This window comes from Hypanus sabinus, chromosome 18 (assembly GCF_030144855.1).
Source record: "Hypanus sabinus isolate sHypSab1 chromosome 18, sHypSab1.hap1, whole genome shotgun sequence".
Lineage (NCBI taxonomy): Eukaryota > Metazoa > Chordata > Chondrichthyes > Myliobatiformes > Dasyatidae > Hypanus > Hypanus sabinus.
This window is the reverse complement of record NC_082723.1, coordinates 20,922,123-20,937,998: the sequence shown is the minus strand read 5'-3', so window position 1 is coordinate 20,937,998 and position 15,876 is coordinate 20,922,123. Positions and strand designations below refer to the sequence as shown.

Here is a 15,876-nt window from a genome sequence, read left to right as displayed (position 1 = left end):
GTTTCTGAAGAAAAAAAACAATAATCATAAACACGATTGCAACTGGTCACCAAAAAGTAGCAGGTTCAAGCCAAAACCAAGGTGACACTTCAGAAATAATTATGGTCCAGCAATTAAGATCTTTTTATTGTAGACAATCCAAGGTTAAAAACAGTGCACTGTTCCGAACCAAACTTCAATATATTAATTTAACCAAGAATAGGTTGGTGAAAAACAAGAACATGTTGCCTTTTCATTCTGCATTTCAAAGAATACTACCCAAATTAATATTACATTACCAAAGGTTGCTTTAACAATTATGCAAACCAACAATTTTAACATTTTACTATTACACATGGTGTATGATACAGAATTTGATCCATCAGTCAAAATTTGCTAGGGTTAAATATTTTGTGCCCTTCCATTCTTCATAGATTATTCCAGCCTCTATTTATATGCATATAGATTTAGCAAATGACCAATCATTAAAGATTACAATATTTAAAAATACAAAATAAAATTGCAATGACAAACTGAAATATCCCTTCACTGCAATTAATCTACATTGAAATACCTGAAAATATAAAATTTAAAATTGAAAGATCAATTATTTCAATTTAACAGGTAACACATGAAGGCACTATTTAGACTGGCTACAACTCACCATGCTCCACTGACAGATTAGGTTGGTACTCTGGAAACTGACCCTCAGAAGGAACGCTAACAGTTCTGCGTAGCAGTCTTGCCCGACATGACTCTGCTCGCCGTTCTTGCTGCAACAATGGATGAATCTGGGCAGGGGAAAAATACAATCCAGGATTTTTCAAATCCAGAAGAAAATGAATGCCCATCAACATCTTCATTGAAATATTCTCAATTATGTCATTACATTTTCATAGAACTTTCATCTGACTTACATTGGATTATATCAAAAATCTAACATATTTTAATCACAAATGCATGAAATGAAAAAGTTTGCAATTAAAGAGAAGCTCAAAACCAAATGCATCACATAAGACATGGATACTCAAGAGTTAGCTTCCATGTTTTGTAAAAAAAAACACCTTTATATATCAGATTCTGTCCCTTCATATTTTAGTTATGATGGGATCTGCCCAAGCACAAGATCTCATGGGCAGAGTTATGGATACTGGAGCCCTTCCGTATTTCCTTCCTCTTGCGATCCGTGTATGACACCCTTCCTTCGCCATTACATCTGTACACATGGGGGATGAGAGAGGACCCGAACTGTAAGCTCTGTGGTCAAAAGGGGACACTGGCTCATATACTGTCTGGGTGTAAAACAGCTCTAATTCAAGGGCAGTATAGATGGCGCCATGATAAAGTGCTGCTAGCTCTTGCTGTCACATGAGAGCGAAACAGATGCAAGAAGAGGACGGCTGGCACAGATATGAGGAAGGCCATCACCTTCATCAAAGAGGGAGCTAGGCCTATCATAACCAAACAACCAAAGCCAAATCTGCTGCTAACGGCCAGGTCCTGGGAGGAGGGTCGATGCGGGAAGGAGGCTGCAGTTCCCGGAGGTGGTGCACACAACCCTCCGCCCAGACATTGTATTGTGGTCAACTGAAGACTGGAAAATAATTCTGGTTGAGCTGACGGTGCCGTGGGAGAAGGGAAGGGAGGAGGTCCACGAGAAAAAGGCCTTGAAGTACCAGGCCTTAGTGCAGGAGTGCAAAGACAAAGGATGGCAGTTATTGTTGTTCCCTGTGCAGATCGGCTGCAGAGGTTTCCCAGCCAAATCAGCATGGCGGTTGTTGTCAGCTCTGGGCCTTGACAAAAGGAGCAAAAAACAACTAGCTCGTAGGATGGGGGAGAGGCAGAATGAGCTTCTTGTTGGATTTGGAGTAGGTGAGAGGAGGGAAGTTGGAAGCCAGGAGCAGATGGGCAGTGATTTAGCCACCACTGCCGGCCCACCAACTAGAGAGTGTCATGGTTAAGGGTAGAAACACCCTGTGAAGGTTGGGAATCTCCTGATAACATCTGCTCCTGGCTGAAGGTTACAGTTACCTCATATGGTAACTGGCGAATGCATTCTATCAGGTGTATGTAACAAGCAGGCTCATTTTGGAGCAACTGTGGATAAAATGCCAAGGATCATGGAATACTTACAGAAAACATTTCTTTTTCCTCCAAAGTGTCAAATGTGAGATAAATTTGCAAGTAACACTAAATACTAAGGTTATTGTTCATTTTATAAACTTGTATTTTCAATACCATTATTTATTTTCTTTCTATACCCATAAACTTAAATTGCCTCTCAAAGTCCAATCCTATATGCCCATTGTGAGGAGTAGAAACAGGTAAACAGTTCTGGTGAAGCTGTATAGGCCAATACCCATACAGTGGATAGAATAGATTACAGACACATTGATAAACTCCAATCATTGAGCGAGGTCCTCAGTGAATCCTCCTCTTCTGTATTCACCACTGAGAGGAAACTTGATAACGGCGAGGACAATATGAGTGAGGTTGATGTTCTGGAGCATGTTGTTATTAAGGGAGAGGAGGTGTTGGAGTTGTTAAAATACATTAGTCCCCAGGGCCTGACGGAATATTCGCCAGGCTGCTCCCTGAGGCAAGGGAAGAGACTGCTGAACCTCTGGCTAGGATCTTTATGTCCTCGTTGTCCACGGGAATGGTATCAGAGGATTGGAGGGAGGCGAATGTTGTCCCCTTGTTCAGGGATAGTCCAGGTAATTATAGACCAGTGAGCCTTACATCTGTGGTGGGAAAGCTGTTGGAAAAGATTCTTAGAGATAGGATCTATGGGCATTTAGAGAATCATGGTCTGATCAGGGACAGTCAGCTTGGCTTTGTGAAGGGCAGATCGTGCCTAACAAGCCTGATAGAGTTCTTTGAGGAGGTGACCAGGCATATAGATGAGGGTAGTGCAGTGGATGTGAGCTACATGGATTTTAGTAAGGCATCTGACAAGGTTCCACATGGTAGGCTTATTCAGAAAGTCAGAAGGCATGGGATCCAGGGAAGTTTGGCCAGGTGGATTCAGAATTGGCTTGCCTGCAGAAGGCAGAGGGTCGTGGTGGAGGGAGTACATTCAGATTGGAGGGTTATGACTAGTGGTGTCCCACAAGGATCTGTTCTGGGATCTCTACTTTTTGTGATTTTTATTAACGACCTGGATGTGGGGGGTAGAAGGGTGCGTTGACAAGTTTGCAGACGACACAAAGGTTGGTGGTGTTGTAGATAGTGTAGAGGATTGTCGAAGATTGCAGAGAGGCATTGATAGGATGCAGAAGTGGGCTGAGAAGTGGCAGATGGAGTGTGAGGTGGTACACTTTGGAAGGACAAACTCCAAGGCAGAGTACAAAGTAAATGGCAGGATACTTGGTAGTGTGGAGGAGCAAAGGGATCTTTGGGTACATGTCCACAGATCCCTGAAAGTTGCCTCACAGGTAGATAGGGTAGTTAAGAAAGCTTATGGGGTATTAGCTTTCATAAGTCAAGGGATAGAGGTTAAGAGATGCGATGTAATGATGCAGCTCTATAAAACTCTAGTTAGGCCACACTTGGAGTACTGTGTCCAGTTCTGGTCGCCTCACTATAGGAAGGATGTGGAAGCTGTGCTGTACTATTCTATGTTCTATACATCAACTCTGTGAAACAATGGAGACAGAAGGTCATCAATGGCCTATGCTCCAGTGGAAGTTAACAGTCGAAGAACTTAAATTCTCAGTCGCCACTTCATATTTAACATCAGGGTGAAGTTTTGACCACAGTTTTGGAGATGATATGAATATTCCCATTTTCCTACATCTTTGTTACCTCTACTCCAACACACAGGAGCCTGACCATCATGGGCATTTCAACCTACAAATTGATTAAATCAAACGGAACTGGTAAGGGTATCATTGAAGTGCAGCAGAGTTCACCTCTTAGAATATTATATTAAGGTACATACCCATGACAGAGTTTCAGATTTAGCCAGGAAACATGAGAAAGGATGCACAAGAGATTTTGTGGTTAAAGATCTCCCAAAAGGTAGAAACCATACTATGACTGAATGCCAAATGCGGTTCAAGGGCAAACACCAGAGGAATGAAACAACTATCTTCAACTCAATCAATTATAATGGTCGAGTTGTTTAAGGTGAATTGGGAAAATAAGAGTCAATCGATAAACAGTGGCAGATATTCAAATAGCAAGGACTTCACTCTATCAGAAAAAGGGATTCCTTGAGAAATAAATGATCTGATTAAGAGAGGAGGGTCAAGCATAAATGTTAAATTGAAAAGTGCAATATAAAGCAGTATGGGTTATCAGCAACCCAGACATTTTAGGAACCAATGGCAAAAGATTAAAACTCAGAGGTAGAAAATTGATTGTTAGAAAATGTATTATCAAAGTAAACAAATAGTTTCTATTGATGTATAAACAGGAAGGCAGCAGCTAAAGTAGGTACAGAGAATGAAACTGATGAATTAATAACAGTAAACAAATGGCAAACATGTTAGGCGTTTTTGTTTACATTAGTCTTTACCGTGGAATCTTTACTCTGCAAGTATCCCTAATTTCAAATAACAAGAGGAGCTTATTAAATAAATCCCAAACACAAGAGATAAATTAGAGAATCCCCCAGGGCTAAAACCAGAACCTTTGGCCTGCACCCAAGGGTTTTAAACAAATTGGCTCCAGAGATTGAAGCCATTCGTTGAAAATGTTCAAAACTCACTGTGTTCACCTGGAGATTGGAAAACAGCTAATGTGACACCACTGTTCAAGACAGAAAGGCAAAAGATAAAGAACTGTACGCCAATTAGCAATCGTGATAGGCAAAATATTAGAGTTAATAGTCAAAGGAGAATGCAACTTACCACTTAGGGAAAGAATATAACTAAACCTAGTCAACATCAATGAAAGGCATTGATCGTGTGGATGATCAGATGCTTTCTCCCAGGGCTGAAATGGCCATCACGAGAGGGAACAGTTTTAAGGTGCTTGACAGAGAAGATGTCAAGGGTAAGTTGATTTTTTTTTAAAAAGGCAGAGAGTGGTGAGTGCATGGAATGGACTGCCAGCAACGGTAGTTGAGGTGGATATGATAGGGCCTTTTAAGAGACTCCTGGATAGATACATGGACCTCAGAAAAATAGAGAGCTATGGGTAACCCTAGGTAATTTCTAAAGTAAGTACATGTTTGGCACAGCATTGTGGGCCGAAGGGCCTGTATTGTGCTCTAGCTTTTGTATGTTCTATCATTTAATGAAGACAAATCACGCTTGCCAAATTTGTGTATGTGACCGGGCAAGTTCATTAGAGGTGAAGCTGCAGATGCAGTTTATTTAGATTTCTAGAAGGCATTTGACCTCGTGCCACATAAGAGGCTGGAGCATAAATTAAGACTCCAAGGTATTTGAGGGAGCATATTAGCATGGACTTAAAAAAACTGTCTTCCACAGAAAACAATGAATAAATAGCTGCAGACTGGAGGACTGCAACTCATGGAATACCCGGAGGATCAGTTCTTAGCCTTCAGTTAGTTAGTTTACTTTGCATACTAATGACCTGAGGGGAATAACCGAGAAGGTTTTCAGTAAATCAGTGAAATTAGTACTCCCTGCTCCAATCCACCCCCTGGTGTGGTGGTCAGATCACTCGATAAATTTAAAATGCAGATAAAAAAAAAATTCAGAGATCAAGTACAGTTATGGAGAACTTGCACAGAGGAGAAGAGGCCAGTAAAGATCAGTCAAGATCATATTAAATGGCAAGCAGACACAACTCTGACATGGTGGCCTAGTCCAACTTCGTGCTCTGTGTGTGTATAAGGTTTTACACTCCATGATCAAACACCAGTAACATCCACACGTACACCATCCATTCTCTTACCACCTTCATGTTCATTGACTTATATTACATTAAATATTATTTTACTCTTTTTCTCCTAAAAAATATGACTTGCAAATCTCTCCATGGGCTTGCTACTCCCAGTTCAATCATCTTCACTACCATTAGCACAGTTTGAAGTCATTGCTTCAAATTCTTAAAAGCTGAGGGTTGGAACAGTTCTGGAAACCAGGTATTATCACTGAATGGGTACGGTCCACAAACGTAGCTCCATGCCAATCACTACTAAGGTTGTGAACTGTCTGTTTCAGGCTCAGCCACAGTCAGGGTGGACAGAGAGCTGCAAGTAGGGTTAAAGCCATACTTAACAGCCTCACAAAGAAAACATCTCTTAGCATACCATTAACATTTGCAGAAATTTAACATATAGTACAGTGACCTTAAATGGTACACCCGCATTTGTTAGAAAAACAATAAAGTTGAGCAGTAGCCCTGCAGGATTTAGCACTGCACACAACACTCCAGTTGTATTGTTCTCTGCTCCCAAGGGAAAATGTACTTGGCTTTGAAGGAATGCAGTTTAGATTCAAGAGATGAGGGGATTGTTCTAGGAACAGAGATTGTACATAATGGGATCATACACCCTGCAGTTCAGCAGATTGCAATGGTGAGATTGAAGTACCGAAATAATCTACTTGCTTTGGCTGGAGAGACTGATGGGCAGCCTCTGCTTATCTAGAGATGATCATTTGCACTGACAATGAAAAATCTCTGCTAGATAGCACTGGATGTTCAGTCATTGAATATATTACACAGTAAAACTGAGATTTTTTGAGCATGTGGGAGCAAGATCGGAAAGTGAACTATGTAATAGGATCTATAATGGTGCCACTGAACAACTGAACAAACTAACTCCTGCTTTTACTTTCTATTCAGGTTTATCATGTTATCAATTCAGAAGTGCATCAAACATTTTACTTTTTTGTATTGCTAATCCATGCACAGTTACATCAATTTGTTTAACTGCAACTGTCTAAAAAATGCACACCATTTTATTATTTAAATAAACTGTTGGAAAGAGGTCTCCATTATTTCCCAGCAGAAGTAAATATCCTTCTATATACTTGCTAGAAGGCAGAAGACACCTACCCAAATGGGAAAATACCAGTCTAATACCAGAATGACCAGGACAAGACCCTATTTCCTTTCCTCCACCGTCCCCACATACACACAACTGACTTGCAGGCTGGGCCATGAATAAAAATGTTTTTATCCAAATGTTCTTTTCAATCCAAGAAAAAGAAATCAAGAAACCATAGCTATACTGAAGTCCAAAATATTTAAACTCCATCAATGACACTCATTAACATCCCTCATAGCAACTAAGGTTGGCCCTCTCCCTGACCGCCGGTGCATAAAATATTCTTGCAATACTGTCTAAAGCATAGATGGACATATTGACACAGGATAGTCAGCAGCCTCAAACTTACAGGAAATAACACACAAACATAATAGCTACTCAAACCAATGTTCACACCAACATTCAATAATTCCCTACTTTTCTATTCAATTCTGCTAGCTACAACAGTTTTCCCAAGTATAGAAAATTAAATACACTTTTGCAATTATGCATACTAAGAATCTTCTGCTCTATTGAAAATTTGATTTGCTTTTCCCTTCCCTCTCATATTTACTTGAGATTTTCATCTTGCAGATTTTTGTCCAATCTTTAACTTACCTCCCCTTTGTAGCTTCCTATTGAATTCACGATTCACTATTTATCATGTGTATATTAAAACAAACAGCAAAGAGTTGTTTGTATTAGCAAAGCAACACACCTGAGGATGTGCTGGGGGCAACCTACAAGACACAACTTTCTCTTTCTCCTTATCTGGGTCATCAGCAAATTGAGCAATTATACCTTGGGTGCCTTCATCTAAGTCATTTATACAAATTGCAAAAGTTATAACATTTTAAACTTTTATACCAAATACAGAAATAACTTGAATTCCTTACAACAATCAGCCTTCATAAATGATATCACCATAGCAGGATTACATATTCCACTATGCAATTTACAATCAGTCCCAAAAGAAGCCAGGATTAATGCTTTTGTACACAAAGGGAAATCATTAGTATTTTTGATGTTTCCTGGTTACTTGAGTTTTGCCCAGAAACATTCAACATTTAAAAAGCACTACACATTTTTTCTTCAGGAAGAAACAATGTATTAATTTAAGATACCAACAAAACAATGGAGAAAACTGAGCTGGTTCCAATTTGAAACAGTTTGGATTAATTAGAGCCCTTGAGTATTATGGCATTATTGCTAATGTGCCTGCATCTGCCAGATCAGATACCCTCACTTCCACAGAATGAGACCTAGAAACCTCCAATCAACCTCCTAATATATCATTATAACTTAAAATTTTACATACCTCCTCTTTATCCAGCAACAGCAACTGACCATCTGTGACAATACAAAATTTGGTGTTCCATATTGCACACTCATTATGTGATCTTCCACAAGATATTCTATGTGTGGGTGGACCTCGTACATCTGAAGAACAAAACACATTTCCAACATTACAAGCAAGTCTCCAAAATGAAAGAAATATATATATAGTTTCACGAGAAAACTGACCTTACAAAGTTTCAAAGTTTTTTTTGGGGGGTATTTTTTTTTAATTTAAAGCTTCTACTTTTTCCTGTGGTAACTACGGCAAATATAAGTAGTAAGTAGTGATACAGATCATCCTCCTCTCAGAGGCATTTATTTTTACTGAGAAAACAAGATGATGGGTTGAGTCCTATTGTACTGAAAGCCAAAGTTACAGAGAGCATGGCACATCAAGATAAATTATCCATTGTTAGTTATGGATAACTAATAACATTCTGATGAAGGATTTCAGTCTGAAACACCAATTCTTTATTCCTATCCATAGATGCTCTCTGACCACTGAGTTTCCCCAGCATTTTGTGTGTGTTACTCAGGATTTCCAGCATCTGCAAGATCTCATGTGTTTATGCATTATTAGTTAACATTAAATAGAGAAAGAGCATCATCACAGGTTATGATTTCACAGAAAGGACATGCTGGAGACCAAAGACTGCAGAAGTCGGAATCTGCAAAAAAAATCAGAACACTCAGAAGACTTAGCATGTCAACCCAAGTGCGAGCATCAAGCTGTGTGGAGATTTATGGAGGAAGAACATTAGATACAGATTTTGAACACAAGTTAAATGGAAGCTATCAACAAAGTAGACAAAAATGATTGCTACACTGACACCTTAGAATTTGTCAATGGTCTTGACAATGAGAATGAAAGGAGTGGTTGATGGCTCCGGGACTGTACACACTGGAATTTAGAAGAATGTTGGGGTGGTGGGGGGGGTTGTAATCTCATTGAAACCTATCGAATATTGAAAGACCCAGATAGAGTGGAGGTGGGAGAATGCTTCCTACAGTGAGGGAAGTCCAGGACCAGAGGACAAGGATGTTCCTTCAGAAAGGTGATGAGGAACAATTTGTTTAGCCAGAGAATGGTAATTCTGTGAAATTATTCACCATAGGCAGCTGTGAAGGCCAGTTTATAGGGTGTATTTAAGGTAAAGGTTGATAGATTCTTGATCAGTCAGGACATTACAGGAAGAAGGCAAGAGAATGAAAGAGAAATGGATCAGCCATGATGAAATGGCAGCACAGGCTCCATGGGCCAAATGGCCTAATTCTCATCCTATGGCTTATGATCTTATTATGATACAGAACTGGGAGGAGAATGGGTTAGTGTGCTGGCAAAGAGGAGAAAGAAAGGAAAATTGCCACAAAATAAGTTTTGCTTTCATCTCTTCCAATGTAACTGCCTCTGGCACCATCAGGCCCTTTAGGCATCAGGTGTGCTGATCAAGCAAGCACATGGAAGAACTGGAGGCACAGTGGGACAACAGGTAGAGTTGTCATCTAACAATTCCAGGTTCAATCCTTACCTCTGGTGCTATGTGTGAAATTCATGCTTTCTAACCACTTGGGTTTCATCCAGTGTCCTCCCACTGTACATTTTCTGGTATTTGGATAAACCTAAGAATCTGGGCTCATAATTGGAAATGTGGAGAAAATAGAATAGGTACTTGATTTCTCAAAAATCAACCCACTTCCATACTGTATAACACTAAGATTCTAATTCAGATCAAACCAGGGAAATTTAAAAAATACAGTCTAGATAAAGATTTGGAATATATGTATGATGTCACAGTACTATTAAATCTGTAACAGATGCAAAATATTTATACATTTTGAGGAATTGTATCTGCACAAGTATAAAAATAAACATAGCATCAGAGAATGTGTACACAAATAATTACAACCCATTGTCAGAAAAAGACTATTAACACAGCCTCTTTTCTTTAAACTGAAGAAACCTTTTACAGGGTAAAAAGGTAGAAATTCATATTGTTTTACAGATACAATATTGACTGTATTTGCAAAGAGTCAGGATACTGTGACCACCTAACTTAATGAACATAAGCTACTATTAGTATATGATGTGACTGGAAGCCACATGGTATACCTCCGCAGTTGGTGCTAAGCTCATTGTCATTTCTCATCTATATCAGTGATTTGGATAAGAATATACAAGGCATGGTTAGCAAGTTTGCAAATGACTCCAAAATAGATGGTACTGTGAACATTGAAATTGGATATCAAAAACTTCCAGGGGGATCTTGATCAAGTGGGCCAAGGAAAGGCAAATGAAGTTTAATTCAGAAAGTACAAGGTATTTCATCTTGCAGAGTCAAATCCAGGTAGCACCTTCACAGTGAACAATACTCTGGGGAGTGCTGCAAAACAGATCAAGTACCTGGTTCCCAGATGAGTAGGGTGGTGAAGGTACCTTTAAGCACACTGGCCTTCACAAGTCAGGCATTGGGGATAAGGTTGGGAGGTTATGCTGCAGATGCATGAGACACTGCTGAGACCACCATTGGGGGCACTGGATTCAGTTTTAATTACCCTGCTATAGGAAAGATGTTATTAAACTGGAAAAACTGCAGAACAGATTTACAAGGATGATGCCAGGACTTGACAGCAGTGGACGCATGTGACCATTACCTAATTACAAAATATCAGAGAGACAACTTTGCCACACCCATCCATAACCCACAAACGAATGCTTACAATTCAAGAACAAAGATGCCAATAAAACGAAATTTCAAACAGAATGAGAAGACTGAAAGATTAATAGTGGATAAAATGAAATCAAGCCAAAGGAAAGAAAAATCCACTAATATACAGTACAAAAAGGAAAATCTGGAATGTACAAAAAATTTCAGCAAATTTTCCTTTGCACTCACTGCAGAGGGGACTAGCTGCTGTACACTGCATGAGCTGAAATAGGGCATTTAATGTTGCATCATTTATCCTACAGATCAAACTCCAAATAGAGCACAGAAACAAAATTCACTCAATTTTGCTTGATGCCAAACTGTTTTTGATTGGGTTGTTATTGATGGGTTCAATGGTTCAATTTAATATCAGATAATGTACACAGTATACAACCTGAAATCCTTACTCTTTGCTATATAAATGCAATACAAACAAAAGCAGTAAAACTGCTGGAAAAAGGTCATCAAACATATGGAGACAGAGTGGATCTTTCACACTGATAAGGTTCCAGAGACCAATTCGGCTCTTATACCCTTTAGTCGCCCTGCTTCATGTGCTCTTAGCAAACAAAGAATGAGAAATAGCCATTCCCAGACAACCAGACACCGACAAAGACATTCTCACTATCCATTAGGACATATAGGAGAGCAATTTCAAATGATAGTTATTTTTCCCCCTCAGGGTAACACCTGTTCCAGCAGGCATGTTAAAAAAGTATCAATAACCATCATTCCAGCAGAACTCCCAGTTAGTTACCCTATTAAAAAGCAAAAATTGAATTATAAATATTAAAAAGATTAGTGAATTTGATTATTTTTAATGCAAATCAAATGTTTACAAAACACCAGTGAAAGCTATTCACACATCTAATATTGTTTATAAAAACATTCAGAATAATAAACTTTAAAACAACTGACCAACTATTGTATTCCAAAATGTCAAGGAATCAAAAGTTGCAGACAGCGTAAATTAAAACTTCTGCACAGTGCAAGGCTCAGGGTAAAAAAGACAGAATGGGGTGTTTCCAGCCTGCAATCAGTGTTTTCAATTCCTTTAAAAAAATACAAGTTACTTGCTTCCTGAAGCGCCAAGGTAGCATTTAACTTTTTAAGAGACTAATCCAAACAAATGCTATCATGCTTTATAAAAACCCAAATATAATAAAATATTATCAGTGTCCTATGCTGCTCTGTAGTTACAATGCACAACCATCTGTTCACTGTGGAAAGAGGCAGGACTGGCAGAACTACTTAAAGTTCCATGCCAAATTCAAAAGGCAGTCAAGTATAAACAGTGAGGCAGCTCTACATGGATAATTTTACTCATAAGCTAATTTAATGCACTCAATATTTAAGAATTTTTATCCATTCCATTAATGTGTTAGCTTGGCACCATCTACTTAAACGTCAAAGCAATGCCTGTAGTCTTCTGAACAGGTCTATAAATGATTGCTAATCTGCTGACAGCTGGTTTCTTTTTTCTATTCTCCCAAGAGATGACAAAAGAAAATGGAAATTACTCAAGCTTGAAATTAATTAGTACAATAAAATTTTGTGGGATATTCAGGGTGCACCAAGCAAAGAATAAACTCAAAGCTCATCACATGCAGGCTCATTAATCAATGGGTAGCCAGACCACTACTATTTACCTATTTAGATTATTTTGTGCAATTTCCCCCCCAACTAAACCAGGTGTCAAAGTGCACATAATATTACTTAGTAATTGCAGTTTTGCATTGCTGACTAATTGGTGCTGCTTAAAGCATACAGGTACTTGGTTTCAGTTTTTGGTTACTAAGGTTATTCGTCAAATTTAGGTATAGAATAAAACATGAAACTGGAAAAGGTAAAGCTAAAAGGAGTACCTTATGCTATGTTTGATTTTGATATACATTTAATTATACTTAAATGATTTACAGTGGACAAAAGTATCAACTCCAGTTGCCTTTGTTAACTGGAAAGTTGAGACTTGCTATTTCTATATATTATGAGAAAAGCCTAACAGGATTGCTAAAGGAAAGAGATTAACCTTTCATTTAGGAAGGTTACTGTTTCCTTTCACCATAGTAAGAAACTGATGAGTCTTGGGTGATGACATTCATAACCAGTAATCTTTACATCTCCCACATCACCCTGAATCTTTACTGCTAGCACTGACTGGCTGAGCACTTTTGTCACTCTATCCTCACTGTCCTTCCACTCTTCTCTGCACAATTATTTACACTCAATTCTCAATGCGGTCTTTTTCTACTATTAAAATTGCAATCCCATTCACTTCATTTATTCTTTTCCCCCTCCCCTGAAATTCCAACAAACTGCAGAACAGTGGGCCATGCATGGTTTGTGCATAAATGCAGATAAAGCCAAGGATAAATTTCAATGTTTCCAATATATTGAGTGAAATACATATTGAAGAAATATTACAGAATATCAGTAGCTCGGATTGGCTATTTGCAAGTTTCATTGCAAGCTTGGCAAAGTGTTTGCAGATGCTTCAGCTCTAATCGAGAAGCCATCAGTGTTTTGAACCAGCCTACCAGATCACGATGTCTAATCAATATCCATACAGACCCCAGAGTATATGCCGACATTCTGAGGAGACAACATCCTCAACTGCGCACTGATAACAATGGCTACCAAAACGTCTGCAAACACTTTGCCAAGCTCGATGATCAAGCAAGCTTCCACATATTGTAGAATTAGTCCTTACAAGTTTGTGGCTTTTATTTAAAATATTGTTTTTACTCTGGTAAATTACTCCTTTCTGAAGCATTATTTGAAGCAGAGTCATATCAAAAAGACATACACTTCAACCAATCATGTTCATGCCAACTATCAAAGAACCTATCTAGACCACAACCACACACTCGTAAAGGGCTGGAGATGAAACAGTCTGATCGGAGAGGAGAGTGGACAATAGTTGAAAGGGAAGGAGGAGGGGCACCGGGGTAGTAATTTACAGGAAAGAAGAAGTAAAAATGTCAGAGTGGGGAATAGGGTGGGGGATATTTGTTCACCAGAAGGAGACATAAATATTCATCCCATCAGATTTGAGGCTACCCAGACATGTGTTGGGTGTTGCTCCTTATCATGGCACAAGAGGAGGTCACGACCATTTCCCTCCACTAAGCCCATAGCCTTCTATGCTTTGGCAATTGCAATGTTCATCTAGATGGAGTGTTGCAAGTGTGTCTGCCTCCAGCAATGCATTCCAGATTCCAGCCATCCTCTGTCTAAAAATAAAACAGTTTCTCTAATTCTCTTTGAATCTCCCTTCTATTGCTCTCACTTTCTCCTTTGCACTTTGCTGAACTTCTGGCTCTTTCACTTTTGAATGATTACCACTAGTCAGATATGTACCTAATGCAAGTTGGTGTTCCCAGACTTACTGCTGGATCTTGTTATATCATATTGAAATCAATCTCCCCTTAATTCTGGGACTTGACTTCCAGCACATCTTTATGTACATTGATCTCTAACCCTCCGTATTTAAATTTCTGCTGCAGAAGTTTTACAAAAATTCATTTACAAGAATATCAACAAAATAATTTATAGTTCACATCAAAAGGATAAATATTTCATTGGTGCTAAATCAAAACCCTTTAACAGTCTACTAGCAGCATCATAGGGAACAATCACCATCTGAAATTATGCTAACAATAGTTGTGTCATTGACAAATTTATAGATGCCGTTTGAGCTGGGCCTAGCCATACAGTCATGGGTGTAAAGACTGGAGTACTGGGCTAAGCAAGGATCCTTCAGGTGCATCAGTTATGATTGTCAGCATGGAGAACTTATTTCCAGTCTATACTGACTGTCATCCTCTGGTGAGGAAGTCAAGGATCCAGCTGCAGAGGGAGGTACCAAGGACCAGGTTTTGGAGCTTTTTGATTAGAATTGAGGGTATGATTGTGTTGATCGCTGAACTGCAGTCAAAAAACAGCAGCCTGATGTAGATATTGCTATTGCCCAGGTGATCCAAGGCCGAGTGGAGGGCCAGTGAGATTGCATCCACTGTAGACCTATTGTGGTGATAGGCAAATTGCAATGGGTCAAAGCTCTTGCTTGCCTCTCAAAGTCCAACCCTACGTCCCCAACGTGAAAGGTGGTAATGAGTACGGCCAGCCATCAGGGCTCTGGTGAAGCTGTACAGGCCAATCGCCTGTACAGTAGATGCAAAGGATTGCAGAAGTATTGACTTCAGAGGGCAATGGGGATGGGAGATCACCGCTGGGCTATGCTCCACTGAGGAGCTAAGGACCCAAGAAGAAGGTCCTTGCTTAGGCAGGAGTTGATTCCAGCCATAACCAACCTCTCAAAGCACTTCATCACAGTAGGTGTAGGTGCCAATGGGCAATAGTTCAGATAGTTTTAGATATTAAAATATCTCTACTGTGTTGTGCTGTTCTAATGTTTTAATTTCTACAAACACAGTAACCTCATTCTGGTTGATTAAGTGTATTCACAAAATCAACAGAATTTCACAGTCCACATTTAATTTACACCCAAAACAAAAAAAAACCTTAAATTTTTCATGTTAACACCATATGTGCACCAGATGCTGTCAAACTTCCAATCATGCTACTGATTTTTCAGACTTCAAATAAAATGGCAATAACAGAGCAGGTTCATTCTGTAGCCCAGAGAAATGAAAATTTGAGAAACAGTAGATATAACAAATCTGCAGCAAACTCAATAGCTCTGTCCAAACACTTATTAGTGCTTAAACAGTGGCTGTGAAAGTTTAAACTGCAACTTAGAAAACAAAAATTGTAACTGCTCCAAGATTGAACATTTTTACTAACAACTGTAGCTAATCATTTGGCAAAAGTAAAATTGATTCCAGTGTTAGATTCTTTGGAATGATTCACTGCTTCCTTCCACAGGATAAAAAAAGCATACAG

The 15,876-nt window shown here is 39.1% G+C and overlaps 1 protein-coding gene across 4 annotated transcripts in view; it reads right to left on the bottom strand.

Moving 5' to 3' along the window:
* The window catches only part of LOC132407402 (disabled homolog 2-interacting protein-like), a 605,300-nt gene that overhangs the window by 544,250 nt on the left and 45,174 nt on the right, over nucleotides 1-15,876 (bottom strand). For all 4 annotated transcript variants that reach the window (XM_059993828.1, XM_059993832.1, XM_059993831.1 and 1 more), the window contains exons 2-3: nucleotides 8,247-8,368; nucleotides 644-770 (exon numbers count right to left, since the gene is read on the bottom strand). In XM_059993828.1, coding sequence (XP_059849811.1) covers nucleotides 644-770; nucleotides 8,247-8,368 — 249 coding nt within the window. The remainder of the gene's footprint in view (nucleotides 1-643; nucleotides 771-8,246; nucleotides 8,369-15,876) is intronic.